The sequence below is a fragment of the Solanum tuberosum genome, unplaced genomic scaffold, assembly GCF_000226075.1.
Source record: "Solanum tuberosum cultivar DM 1-3 516 R44 unplaced genomic scaffold, SolTub_3.0 scf00058, whole genome shotgun sequence".
Classification (NCBI taxonomy): Eukaryota; Viridiplantae; Streptophyta; class Magnoliopsida; order Solanales; family Solanaceae; genus Solanum; species Solanum tuberosum.
The window spans coordinates 544,995-559,463 of NW_006238982.1; the positions used below are offsets into that span (position 1 = coordinate 544,995).

General features: G+C 30.8%; 2 protein-coding genes across 2 annotated transcripts in view; both read left to right on the top strand.

The window, feature by feature from the left end:
* Nucleotides 1-852, top strand: part of LOC102580708 (putative glucose-6-phosphate 1-epimerase) — a 13,393-nt gene extending 12,541 nt beyond the window's left edge. The window contains exon 9 of the mRNA XM_006344471.1: nt 456-852. The gene's annotated coding sequence lies outside the window, so the exon portion shown is untranslated. The remainder of the gene's footprint in view (nt 1-455) is intronic.
* An 11,041-nt stretch (nt 853-11,893) lies between these two features.
* On the top strand, nt 11,894-14,045 carry LOC102581043 (peroxidase 16). Its single transcript, XM_006344472.2, has 4 exons — nt 11,894-12,141; nt 12,267-12,464; nt 12,707-12,872; nt 13,446-14,045. The coding sequence occupies exons 1-4, from the start codon at nt 11,923-11,925 to the stop codon at nt 13,850-13,852; spliced, it is 990 nt and encodes a 329-aa protein (XP_006344534.1). The 5' UTR covers nt 11,894-11,922; the 3' UTR covers nt 13,853-14,045.
* The last annotated feature ends 424 nt before the right edge of the window (nt 14,046-14,469 follow it).

Sequence of the window (14,469 nt, forward strand, 5' to 3'; positions counted from 1 at the left end):
GGGGGGTCAGAAGAGGAGTGGCTTAGTTGATTTTCAGAGTCAGACACGTCTTTGTTTATGAGCGGTGTGTTCTTAACAGAAAGGTGAAAGGGAAACAATGTGTATGTGAGCCCTACAGAATAGTATTTCTTCTGATTAACTGTGTCAATATCTTGTAAAATTGACTGTAATCTCTGCTATTTTTGTTAATGTCTGTAAACTGCGGTCAATAGCTTCCCATTCACCTTTATCATAGGTGTTGGTATTGTTATGAGGTTGACTGTAATTGCTAGATATTATCAGTGTCATTCCCAATTAACAAAAGTTGTATCATTACCTCAGTTTCTCTGATGGTTCTAGATTGAACAGTTTGTAGTATCTTCCGGTTCCAGTTCTTTATAGTTGTTTAATTTTGTCCTTGATTGTCTTCTTACTTTTTCCAGTCGTTGAGATTTATTACTTCTTTGCTGCTGCAGGTGCTTTGTTGCAATTTATGGTTGGAGTGCAACAATGACCTCTGCCAAAGACCCTTTACTCTTGTCCTATTTTATATTTTCTATACCTTGGGTTGGAAGGTGAACTTCTTGAGTAGCCAAGTTGTTGAATAATACTTCGGTTAATGGTCATCTAATATTTTGGTATGATCTCAGTTTAAGGAAGGCGCATGGTCTAAGGACTGTCAAAAGAATCATAACTGTTGTCATAAACAAGTATAATATGAATCTTCTGCCACACACTAGTATACTGTGGGTCAAAATGCCTTTTTTTGGGCACTTGAGGCTCCACAGAAGTTGATCCAAGTTCTGAAAATGTATATATAGATCTCAACTGGTTATTATGTTTCCTCTATTACCCTTGTTTGTTTGGATCTTATGTGATTGCACTCTACGTTGCGAATGGTGTTGGACCGAGTAGTGACATTTTCGGTGTCTAGTGGCCTGAACTTGCATATCTTGGTGTCAATTGGTTTGGAAATCTGGTGCACTTGGCACCTCTATTGTTTGAAGGCTTAGGTAGATGTGGTGTCATAGCCACTCATGGTTTTCCACTCACTTCACCGACTCTTAGCCTTTACGCCGAATAAATACATGCCTGGAATTAAGGTAGATGGTCAGCATCGACAATTGTATTTAGTACTTGGTCTCTAAAATTTGATATAACATGTAAGTTTCTCCTCTTTTGACAAAATGATAGACAAAACCTCTGTTTCTTTGCCCTCTTCTGTTCATCTTTTGGGGAGATTCATATGCCATATTTGTGTTTTTTTTATTTGGTATATTGTGTCCAAGAAATAACTTGAAAATATTTGCACAACCTACTAATCAATAAAAATATTGTCAGTTTAGATAAATAAAATTGTGGTCTCCATTTCACACTATACTATATTGATATATTTAAAATCACAAGATTAAAGAGTGTTTTGATACATTTGATGTATTTTTAATTTAAGACTGCAAGATCAAAAGTTCTCTTTTTAGGACAAATAAATTAAAAGAGAGGGAGTATCTTTTTATTTATATTCCAATAAGGTCACTCAAGATAATATGTTTATCTTACAAAATAACAATGGATAAAAATCACTTAAAAAGTGGAGTAATTTGCCTCCTCAATAGAAAAAGTAGAATTAAGAAAAATAATAATTGAAACAAAAAACAATATGAAAACAAGTATATGATTATGATTATGATTATGATTATGATTATGATTTTTGTTAATGAAATATAATCTTGATCTTTAAAAATTAAATAGGATACACGTTTCTCATCTAAATGTGTACTTAAATAAATGGAGAGGAAATTGTAATGGAGGGAAGTCAAATTCGTGTAATTATTAGGCAGGTAATTATTGCTCTAGTAATCACACCAATTTTAATTATCATTTGACTTTCCAAACAGATCCTAAATGTTAATTCTCATTCAATTTACTTATGCATATTGAATCGGTCCCTAAAGAATCTCCAAACACACTACTTCTTGATTGTTGCATGGTTATACGAAAGTCAATGGTGGATCTAGATCATTATAGGTTTTCGAAAAATCAATAATTATTACAAAGATTATGTATTTTATTGTGAAATTTATTAAATATTTATAACTATGTGATGGTGAGCTCAGTTAATATTATTGTTTATTATTTTGAGAATATTGTAAAAATCAATAAACTTCAAATCTTAGATTCTCCTCCGATAAAAGTGACAAAACTGCTTTGCTACATACAAGGTCGTCTCAATAAGTTTGGGGGCCTAAAACCAAACTTCATAAAGAGGTCTAGTTTTTTTAGTTGTCATATGTAAATTGAATAACTATAACATACTCAATATAATTCAAAAAGATAGGATGTCCGACAAATCTTATGAAGTAAGAATATAAACAATAATTTTTTTTTTATTGAAAAATACAATAATAGGTTAAAATAATAAAACCTGACTCAATAATTTAAAAAGTTCATATAGTGATATTGAAGGAAGGAATAAGGGATTTAGTGAAAGCTCTAGTCATGTAATTGTAGGAGGAAGGTTGATGTTAATATGGTGAGTTGTAATAAACATGTTTGGTTTGATCAAATCTACACGTCTTTTCTTCAAGTTCATGTTAATCCTCTTATAACTGTTAAAGTCTTAAAGCATGTGCATTTCAAATGATTGGTCATGGCATTTATATATATATAATTCACTTCAATAATTCTAATTGTTTATCTTAGTTTCGTGTCTTAATTTAACACGTCTTCATGTTGAGCAAGTTGGCCATGCATAGTCGTGACTTCATATGCGTTTGGTTGACTAACAAACTTTTTTTTGGGTTAAATTTGACTAACAAATTTCAACACATTAACAAACTTCAATTTATTTATTTTTCAGATAATAAAGGAAAAGATGTGCTTATTTCTTCACTACACATTAATGGTTTCTTCTTTTTATTTCATTAATAAAAGCAGCTCATTATGTAAAAATTGAGTAGTTTGTTTCTTTACTTTATCAGGAAATAAGAATTAATTGATCAGAAACCTCTGTTATAATTATTAAGGTATGCAAGGGTACACAAAAAAACGTTGGCTTACGTGGCATATTACGCGTAGAGTGCCGGTAGGATGTGAATTGCCACATAGTATACATATAGTGTTGTAGTCAGAAATTTTTATAAAGGGTGTCCAAAAATTTCATAGCTAATAAAAATAATTTAATGAATGGGTGCACTTAAATTTTGTATATGAAACTATGAGACATTAATGATTAATTTTTTTAATTAAAAAATATACCAATTTTTAAAAAATCAAAACTACATAATGTTTAACTTTAATGTTCACGTTTATTTGATAAGAAGTGAACATACAAAGAAAAAAGAGATAGAGAAAATTTAGTTTAGAGTGAAATCACTTTTATGCTTCATGATTTTACAAACCTCTGATGACTAACAACGAGAAATGAAAAATAAAGAATAGAATCAAACGAGTTATATTAAAATAAATTATATATGGAGCCTTTTCACTTTTAGTACCTTTATGAAATAAATAAATAAATAAGATTTTCTTATTAACTTTAAATTAAGTAATTACTTTTAGATTTATTTAATTTTTTAATGAAAATAAATCAAAAGTCAAATAACATGTAAAAAAAAGTCCATTCAAGGGAATCGAATCTGCGCACAGCAGGACACAAATGACTTAGCTTGAGCTAAACGACTGAAACCATTGAGCAAAGAAACTTTATTGTTTATCAAGGGTGTTCAAAATGTGTTATTTAACCATTTAAAGTATCATTTTACTTATAAATACGGTGTAATTTTCCAATGAAGGGTATCCGAAGGGTCGCTACGCCCCTGGATACATGTGTCTACTTGTTCAATTTTATATAAATTTGAGTGTCTACTTGTGCACACCCAAAATTGAAGGACATAGATATGAAATCAAGTTAAAAGACATATTCACGTATTATGCCAAAAATTTACTATATTTGAAAGATGAGTGGTAGGTCTTTGAAAAAACTATAAAGAATTAATTATAGTTGAAACGGTCACTAACTAGTAACATGGCTTGAGGAAGACCCTAAATGTGCGCTTTGTTTGTCTTTTTTCTAAACAAATGAACATTGTGAGGCACACTTGGTCACTACCTGTCTCATTCTTTTGCTGTTGGACTATCCCATATTGTAATGACCGAACCCGATTTCTATTTCAATTCATTTTAATATCTTCAATTTCAATCTAATCCGCCCATTTGACACTCCCAATCAAAGGTCTCGGTTATACGTATGAAAAAAATCTGTTAAGAAAAGTTTTTACCTTAAATGAATCTTACGTGTGCGAATCCAGATTAGTCAACGTAACACCCCAAAATATATTTCGACCACTAGATGAAAAGAAATACGTGTGAATCTGTATTAATCAAGACCCCAAAATATATTTCGAGCACCAAATGAAAAGAAAAACTAGCAAATCAAAATTAGGATTTGTAGAATTCAAGACTGTTAAGAATTCATCACAACCTTAATTAATATCCAAGACATTTCAAAGAAGAATCTAGAATATTCGAGAGTTGTAAAAAAATAAAGAAAGATCTCTAGGATGAGTGTTCTAGAGAGAAAAATCTAGAAATGTTCTAGAAAGGGCAATTCTAGAACTTGGTTGTTGGAGGAACATTCTAATTAAGTAGAAAATATCTTTAGCTAGATTGTTCCATCACCACTTATAAATAGAGGTGGTTCATTTAAGTAAGTAACTAAGTGAGAAAGCAAGAAAGAAAGTAAGAGAGCAAACATGAGTGAGTGCTAAGTAAAAAACGTTGATAAAGCAAACAACAAGTGAGTGATCAAGATTGTAACACTGGAGCGAGTTCTTACTTTGATATAATAAAATTTAAGTTATGAAAAATTGATTATGTCCATCTCCACAAATAAATATTCAACAAGTAGTATCAGAACCTGGTGGATAAGAGTGAGGTAGCAACTCAAAGAAGATCTTACAAGCTATTGTCAGACGCTACAAGTCCTGAGACACTTATCAATGGTAGATTTCACAAGCACTCTTAATAGCGTTGAGAAACTCAACGCAAGTAACTACGGATCATGGAGCACAAGTATACAATATTACTTTCTCTGCCAAGAATTATGGAATATCATTGATTGACCAGACACCACACCACCAACAGATGCTGAAATAGTAAAAATGTGGAAGGTCAGCTGGAAATATCATGTTTGTTCTCACTGTAACAATTGAGGATGCGTTCTTGCAACGAATTAAGAATTCCAGGATACCCAAAGAAGCTTGGGACACACTAACGACGATTTTCACAGAGAAAAATGATGCAAGATAAAATTTTTTGAAAATGTTCTTTTATCGATCTCATAACAAAATATGATAATCAGTCAATACTTCTCAAAGATCAAATCTCTATCTGATGAAATATCAAAATTAGATAGAGAATATGCTATCACAAAGACAAGAATGAGGAGAATAATTGTTCATCGTCTAAGACCGAAGTACAAAGGTATAATTATAACCACACGGGGGTGGGCCACAGAACAAACTTTACCTGAGTTAGAAAATTTGTTGGCAAAAGAAGAAGACATGGAGAAGTCATTATCAAGTCTTCTTAAAGATGAAGATAATGACCTATTCAACAAAAGACAATATTATAAATATCGAGAAGCGGAGAGAAGCTCATGGTCAGGGGGAGACTAAAAGAATCAATATCAAAGAAGTCAACGATTAAACAAGCAGGCGAAAGGCTTCAACAACTATCAAATGGAGAGGTGCTTCAATTGTGGAAAGAAAGGACATTACCCAGAGACTGCTGATACAAGAAAGTTAAAGGTAATGTAGCTACTTCTTCTCAAAACCACTAACAACAATAACAACAAGAATGAGATTTTGAGACATCTTATGTAGTTGAAGAAAGCAATCAATAAGAGAAACTTGTCACCTATCACTCTAACAAAGAAGATGAGCTTGCACTTGCAACTAGTAGTGAGAAACTAATTGATTATGAACATAATTGGATTGTTCATTTGGGTTGTTCCAATCATGTGACTGGTGATGAGGAAAAGCTTATTAACATGAGTGAATATAAAGGTGGTCGAGTAGTAGTGACTGCAAATAATTCAAGAATGCCAATAACTCACAAGATTGACAAGACAGTTGTTTGCAAAATATTTTAAGCATATGGAAAATAAATAAACCGCACAAATAAAATCTGAAGAAACAAGAATATTTTATTGATAATAGTGCAGGTACAATTTTGTTCCTCCCTTGATCCTAATCTCCTAAGATTTATCCATGATTCAATGGCTGTTAGTGGCATATTTCTCGAACTAGGATGATTTAGATTTTACCTCTATATGAATATTCCATGACTTTCGTGGAATATTTGAGATGTCTTTTCAAGGGAATATAGTACCCTTTATATAGACATGAACTAGGGTTTAGGGTTTAGCTTCCAAGAATCCTAATTGGAATTGAACACATATTGTAGAGTCCCAACTAGAATTGAACACGTCTTGTAGAGTCCAACAAAATTTCAATGTCTAAAAATTCCCCCTGCTTCAAGGCTTGTCGGAGTGTAGACTTAATGAAACTTAAAGACGAGGCTTGAAGTACTCATTCTACCACCTTCCCAGCTTTAGATTTTCAGATTTTATTTATAAGAGAAGAGATAAAGGGTAGATTTGGTCCCACTGGGCGTGCCAATTTGTTTGCAACAAATTTTAAACATATGAAAAATAAATAAACCACACAAATAAAATCTAAAGAAACATGAATATTTTATTGATAATAGTGTGAGTACAATTTTGTTCCTCCCTTGATTCTACTCTCCTGAGATTTATCTATGATTCGAGGGCCATTAGTGGCGTATTTCTCGAACTAGGATGATTTAGATTTTACCTCTATATGAATATTTCATGACTTTTGTGGAATATTCGAGATGCCTTTTCAAGAGAATATAATACCCTTAATATATGCATGAACTAGGGTTTAGGGTTTAGCCTCCAAGAATCCTAATTGGAATTGAACACATATTGTAGAGTCCCAACTAGAATTGAACGCGTCTTGTAGAGTCCAACAAGATTTCAATGTCTACAACGGTATTCATGCCTCATCATAGCTTAAGATAAGTGGAACTTCAAAATATCTACCACATTATTTGTGTCACAATTAACAGGTTTAAGAAACTATGTTGTGTTCGAGTCGAATGACGTTAAGGTATATCAAAGCTTGAAAGCAACAAGCTTGCCAGTCATGAAGGGAAGAAGATTATAGTCAATATATGCCATGTCTGCCGAGACAACTTATGTGGTATTTGGTGAAGCACCAACATGATGGTACAACGAAATCTCCCTACCAGATTCAAGGAAATTGAAGCAAGAGCTACAAAAATTTGAAAAAAAAGAAGAAGAGAAGAACAAGATAGAAACAAACGGCCAAGAGGTAAGAAGAGAATCCAAATTAGAGGTATCTCCACAAAAGGAAAAAAAAGCTTATGGCAAACTGGAGCTTGTAAAACTTCAGATGTGTTGCAAGAAAAAGTTCATAAAGCATTACAACCACTACAAACGAGGTCTACAAGGCTGAAATGTCCAGAAGGCAAGTATATAGATGCAGCATTAGTAGAGGTGGGTCATATCAAAGATGCTACTACATTCGAAGAAGCTTTAAAGAGTAGGGTCTGAAATAATTCATCGAAGGTGGAGATCCTCAAAGGCATGTACATCATGATGCTTGCAAAGTTCTAAGAATTGCCCACAACGGACACAAACAAAAAATTAAGTTGGTGTTGAAGGGGAGTGTTAAGAATTTATCACCAACTTAATTAATATTCAAAACATTTCAAGAGTGGTAAAGAAATAAAGAAAGATCTCTAGAATGAGTATTTTAGAGAGAAAAATCTAGAAATATTCTAGAAAGGGTAATTCTAGAACTTAGTAGATGGAGGAACATTCTAAAATTAAGTAGAAAATATCTTTAGCTAGATTGTTCCATCACCACCTATAAATAGAGGTGGTTCATTGAAGTAAGTAACAAAGTAAGAAAACAAGAAAGAAAGTGGGAGAACAAACAAGAGTGAGTGTTAAGTAAAGAGTTTTGCTGAAACAAGCAATGAGTAAGTGATTATGATTATAAGACCGAAACGAATTCTTAATTTGATATAATAAAATTTAAATTGTGAAAAATCGATTGTGTCCATCTCCAGACAATATATTCAACAAAGATAGTCCATTATTTTGACATTGAATGAACTCCACAGGATTAATAGAAAACACAAAGAGTACTTGTTTCACCTTAACATTTTATAGGGGAGGTATTTAATTAAACTTAATTTGGCTAGTAGTATTCTTATAAATCAATACTAATGGGAAGAAGAAAATAAACTAAAGTAGGCAGTAGTAGAACATTTGGTGTGATGTAAAAGGTATATGTTACATCAAAGTTTAAGTCGATATGTTACATGTATTTTAACTTAGAAGTGTATATAAAATAATCCTCTCTATTAAACAATAATTGTCAACTATTGATTTGACATATAGATTAAGAAGCAACATATGAAAAGGTTAATTTTATCAAATCACCCCTATTAAATACTCCCTCTGTCCCTAATTACTTGTTCACTTTTTCTTTTATAGTTGTCCTTAATTACTTGTCCATTTTGACAAATCAAGAAAGGACAAATTCTTTTTATCTATTATACCCTCAAATTAAATGACTAATTATTTTAGAAAAATATAGAACTTTTCATCCATTTCATAATTAATAGGGATAAAATGGTAAACTTACTATGTCATTAATTATTTTCTTAATAGTGTGTCAAATTTAAAAGTGGACAAGTAATTAGGGACAGAGGGAGTATAAGTCATCTAAACGTTGAAAATTGAATAATATTTAATAGTATGGATAAAATAGACTTAATATGATAAATTATTTATTAATTTTATAAATTAGACAAGTATTATTGGACAACCCTAAATAGTAGAGTGGACAAGTAAAAATAGACGGTATTACTGCCTCTGTCCCTAATTACTTGTTTATTTTTTCTTTTATAGTTGTCCATAATTACTTGTCCATTTTGACAAATCAAGAAAAAACAATTTTTTTTTTACCTATTATACCCTCAATTAAATGACTAATTATTTTGAAAAATGCAGAACTTTTCATCCACTTCATAATTAATAGGGATAAAATGGTAAACTTACTATGTCATTAATTAATTTCTTAATAGGTGTGTCAATTCAAAAGTGGATAAGTAATTAGGGACCGGGAGTACTATTTAGTATTTCCAGAAAAAACTGTCATTTAAAGTTTCTTCTTGGTGCACTCAAGGCATGGTGATTGGTGCGTAAGGTCAAGACAAGTAACGGTACTACTCTCTTTGTTTTATTTTATATTATTATTTTATTAATTAAAAAATATTTTCTTTAATCATAATTATTAGAAATACTTTTAGTTATTAATTATTGTAACATATTTATTAAAATTTTAGTTACTAATTATTGTTACTTATGGTATGTTTTATTTAATTTCTATATATTTAAAATTATTTCAAAGAAACTTGAAGATGTTATATCCGAATTCATATTAAATTAATTAATTTGACCTTTATACTTCAAATCAAGCCATTATAATTTGAGATAGAGGGTATATATATTTTACTATTATTGCCGGAAGATGTTATAACGTTCATTTGAAATATTCTAATTAAGTATTCCGTCCTAATTCATGCGTCACCATTTTACTTGGTATAAAATTTTAAGAAAAAAAAAGAAAGATTATCAAAATTTATGATTTAAAGTAAATTTTAGATAGTTATGTGATTGTAAATTATTTTACCAAAGATAAAAAAGGAAAATCTCAAGCTAAGTTATTTCTAATGGTGAATGACATTTTATGATTTAAAGTAAATTTTAGATAGTTATGTGATTGTAAATTATTTTACTAAAGATAAAAAGGAAAAATCTCAAGTTAAGTTATTTCTAATGGTGAATGACATTGTTTTAATTTTGATATACACAAAAAAAATAAAAATGTACCACCTAATAGTTTAAAATAAAACAATATATTGGTAATATATTTGTAAAACAAATTATTCTAGGACACGTCTTTGGTATTACCTTTTGTGTTTTGGTACCGGGAAAATAAAAATGTCTCTAATTTTCATGTTTGGTTGTTCAAAATATTTTTAGGAAAATAATTTTCTTAAAATGATTTCCTAATGAAAATAAGAAAAACAAATACGAAAAGTAATTTTCAAGTTCATTGTCTCCTCCCAATTCAATCAATGTCCCCAACCCCCCATCTCTAAAACATTCCACCCCTCCACCCCCACCCAGGGGAGCATCTAGAGGGGTGCCGCGGGTTCACATGAACACATACTCCCCTCTCTAGATCATATATAGTAATGTTGTATTTTTTTTTAAAAATATTTAAATATAGATGTGTGCAAGGCGATTCTATGCTTTGTAAAATAAAGCTTATGCCTTATGCCCCCAAATTTTTATCAAGCATAAATTACGTGTTACATTTTTTTTTTATAGAAAAAATGGATTATTTATGATAAAAAGTATAATATTTTAAAAAATATATTATTTTACCCCACTTTAACATCTTTTGTACTTTGTTAAAAATAAGAATTAATAGTGAAAAGTATTTGTTTTTAAATTTTAGTTTCAAGCATTACGACAAGCATATTAAAATGGGGTATACCAAGTCATCAACTTCTTAAGATTCTATGGTTCTAACTCTTATCTTTATTTAATATTTGTCAACTTATTACTTATAAAATTATGTTAACAATTCTTATAATAATTACCTCACTGAAAGGATGTTTTTCAATGTTGAGTTGATAAAATCTTACCTAAAACTACAATATTAAATACTAATAATTTTCATCTAAATAATGTAAGAAAAGTAAAATTTGAATAAATACGTATACGGAGTTTGTTTATATTTTAGGCATTGAATTGTAATTTCGCTTTAGGCCCCCAATTACGTTGAGTCACCCCTGGATATGTGAACCCACGTTCAAAGTATCATATAATAATACGATGATGATTGAGTGCGCCTCTCTAGGTGAGAATATAAATTTAAATCTTATATCTATCTTGTGTTTTGAATAACACCTCCCAAGTGGTTATCAGTTACACTTTTGGCATTTCAATTAATTTTTCTTTTGTTTTTTTTTCTTTAATCTTTCAAAAAATTTAAGTGTGTTACATAAAATTTTTTAGCATGATAAATTTTTTATATAATTAAATTAAATGTGTGTATTAGAATTTAAAACTAGTAGTATTATATATTTTTTACCTATAAATTTTAAAATTTAATGGTTGATATTAAGAACCTAAAAATCAAACTGATAAAATTTATATTTAAGATGCATTTTTACGTAATCATGCACTCATCTTATCGAAATCCTGAACTCTTGAACATTCCACCCCTCCACCTCCACCCCACTCCCCCACCACATCCCAACCTCATAATATTTTGTTAGCTTATATATAATTGTTCTTGAAATATTAATTTTTTACTTGCTTATCAAATACTAGAAAATAAGTAAAAAAAAAAAAGAGCTCAATTATTTTTTAGGAAAACATTTTTCTTTCCTACCAAACACACTTAGATCTCTTTTCTTATTTTATAAAAAAAATAAAATACAAAACAATGTAATACCTGCAATTAAGGAGTAGTATTATTTTATTCTATTTCTAATGATCTGCCATTCTCTAATCCACCATATAAAAATACTGTGCTACTCATAATTAACTTTAGTGATAAAAGAATGATAATGAAAAAAAAAAAACTCACCATAACTCAAGCACAATCTCATTGAACAAATGGCCAGGGTGTATTTAGCCAAAGTCCAACTTTAATTTAACTTCCCACTTGGATATATTTCTATATATACTTAGTATAAATACAACCCATAAAATCATCAGATTAATATCTCAAGAGGAAAAAAGAAATGGAGAATAAAAAAAAGAGTAGTATTTTGTTGTTTGTTCTGTTTTTGTTTCTAAGTGTTAGTAGTATTGCATTTGGTCAATTGAAAACAGACTTCTACAAAAATACATGTCCAAATGTTGAGTCATTGGTTCGTTCTGCAGTTAGACTGAAATTTCAACAGACTTTTGTTACGGCTCCAGCAACTCTCCGACTCTTTTTTCATGATTGCTTTGTTAGGGTACGTTTCCAAATTCATATTATCCATTCGAATTGTCTCAATTACAACAATTTCCCCTTCCCCTTCCCCTGCCTCTTTGCATATCGAAAAACCAGACGTTTATTATTGTGTGATGAAAAATTTAGGGTTGTGATGCATCAATGCTATTGGCATCACCAAATGGAAAAGCAGAGAAGGACCATCCAGATAATCTTTCATTAGCAGGTGATGGGTTTGACACTGTTGTCAAAGCCAAAGCAGCTGTGGACAGTGACTCTAAATGCCGTAACAAAGTATCTTGTGCGGATATTTTAGCTTTGGCCACTAGAGAAGTCGTTGCTATGGTAAATTATTCCTACTAATGTGCGTTTATTACTTGATACCATCAAATTCTGATGGTATCAAAGAGGAAAAAACACTGCTTCAGTACTCCTTGATACCATTATATATATTGTGATGACATCAAGGAGGAACATACCGTGTTTCAGTAAAAACACTGCTTGATTTCGTATATAGATGGTTTTCCCCTTCTTATTTTTTCTTTTACCTTATTTAAGTTGTATGAATATTCCCTATATAATTGTAGACTGGAGGCCCATTTTATCCAGTGGAGTTGGGCCGTCGTGATGGGAAAATTTCAACCTTAACCTCAGTCCAACATCAACTTCCAGGTGAAGGATTCAACCTAGATCAGCTCAATACCATGTTTGCCAGACGTGGCCTTAGCCAAACTGATATGATTGCATTATCAGGTACTCGTTCTCATGTCCTAATTTAACCGTCTTACTTTCTCTTTTTGGACTGATCTCTTTGTATACTATTTAGTAAGTTTTTCTATTGATATAATACATAAATATATGTTCTTTAACTTTCTCTTAGCTCACATTTATGTCCTCCAATTTTGGTTATGCACAAGTAGACACTTAAATTTATATAAAGTTGGACAAACAGACACACACGTCCTACGTGACATCCAACATGATAAATTGCATCTTACGTGGTGTCCTAATGCCACATATGACTGATGTGTCTACTTATTCAACTTTATACAAGTTTAAGTATTTACTTATGCACACTCAAAGTTGGAGGACATAAATGTGAAACGAAGTCAAGTTAAATGACAATTTTATGTATTATACCTTTTCTAATATATATTTTTATACATTCTACCTCACACCACAAAATTTCAAAGATCACACATTTCTTTAATTTAAGATCTTAAGATTCAAAAATCTTACCTCTATTTTTCAAACTTCATATTCAGTCAAACTAAAACACTTAAATTGAGACGGATTGCTAAAGTAAGTATTTTTTTTGATATATAGGTGCACATACCCTTGGTTTCTCTCATTGCAACCGTGTTTCCAAGAGGCTCTACAATTTCAACCCAAAGAGCAGTGTTGACCCGACCCTAAACAAAGCTTACGTGGCACAATTGAAGCAAATGTGTCCATTACGGGTCGACCCGAGAATTGCTATTAACATGGATCCAACTACACCAAATACTTTTGATAATGCTTATTATAAGAACCTCCAACAAGGAAAAGGTCTATTTGTCTCTGATCAAATTCTTTTCACTGATTCAAGATCAAGAAATACTGTCAACTTTTTTGCTTCTAATAATGATGCATTCAAACAAGCATTTGCCACAGCCATGACAAATTTGGGTCGGGTCGGGGTTTTGACCGGAAACCAGGGTGAGATCCGATTCGATTGCACTAGACCAAATTAGTAATTATTATTTTCGTTTGTTTTGAGTTTATTACTAATTTACTAATAAAGTAATAGTATGATTTACCTATTTTTTGTAATCATTTTTATGACTTTTGGGATGTGTAACCAATTGCTAGACAATTAGCACTTTTGATCTTGGTTGCTAATATTAAAATTCATGAATAAAATTGTCTTGTTTTTGTTTTCTTCAATTTATTTTCCAATTTCTCTAATTGATGTTATGCATACTCACTATTAGTTAAGTGCAATTTGATTATTGGAATTTGAACTTATGTTAATTGGTTGTGGCTTGAAAAGTATAGTGGTGTGATGTGACTCGAGTGATAGATAAAGTAAAATGCTTGATTAATACTTCTTGCTTGTGTCTTGAATTTTATAAATCTTAATTATATCAAATTTTTTAATAGGTTAATTTGAAAACTTAGGAAAACTATTCCTTATAGGATTAAGAAGGAATTACTTGTGATTTATAATAATGATTGTAATGTACAATCCTTTTTTATTTATAGCGAAAATTGTATTTATTTTTGTTACGAGGATTAGGATTGTCTGAATCTCATTATATTCTTATTTATTTTTCTTCTCTGTTTACTTTTTTTAATGTGAAAGTATGCT

Bases quoted from the DNA above. Each gene is read 5' to 3' on its own strand.
- LOC102581043 (XM_006344472.2), top strand. From the start codon at position 11,923: ATGGAGAATAAAAAAAAGAGTAGTATTTTGTTGTTTGTTCTGTTTTTG. The intron at 12,465-12,706 runs GTAAATTATTCC...ATATAATTGTAG, and splicing joins CTAGAGAAGTCGTTGCTATG to ACTGGAGGCCCATTTTATCC. The intron at 12,873-13,445 runs GTACTCGTTCTC...TTTGATATATAG, and splicing joins TGATATGATTGCATTATCAG to GTGCACATACCCTTGGTTTC.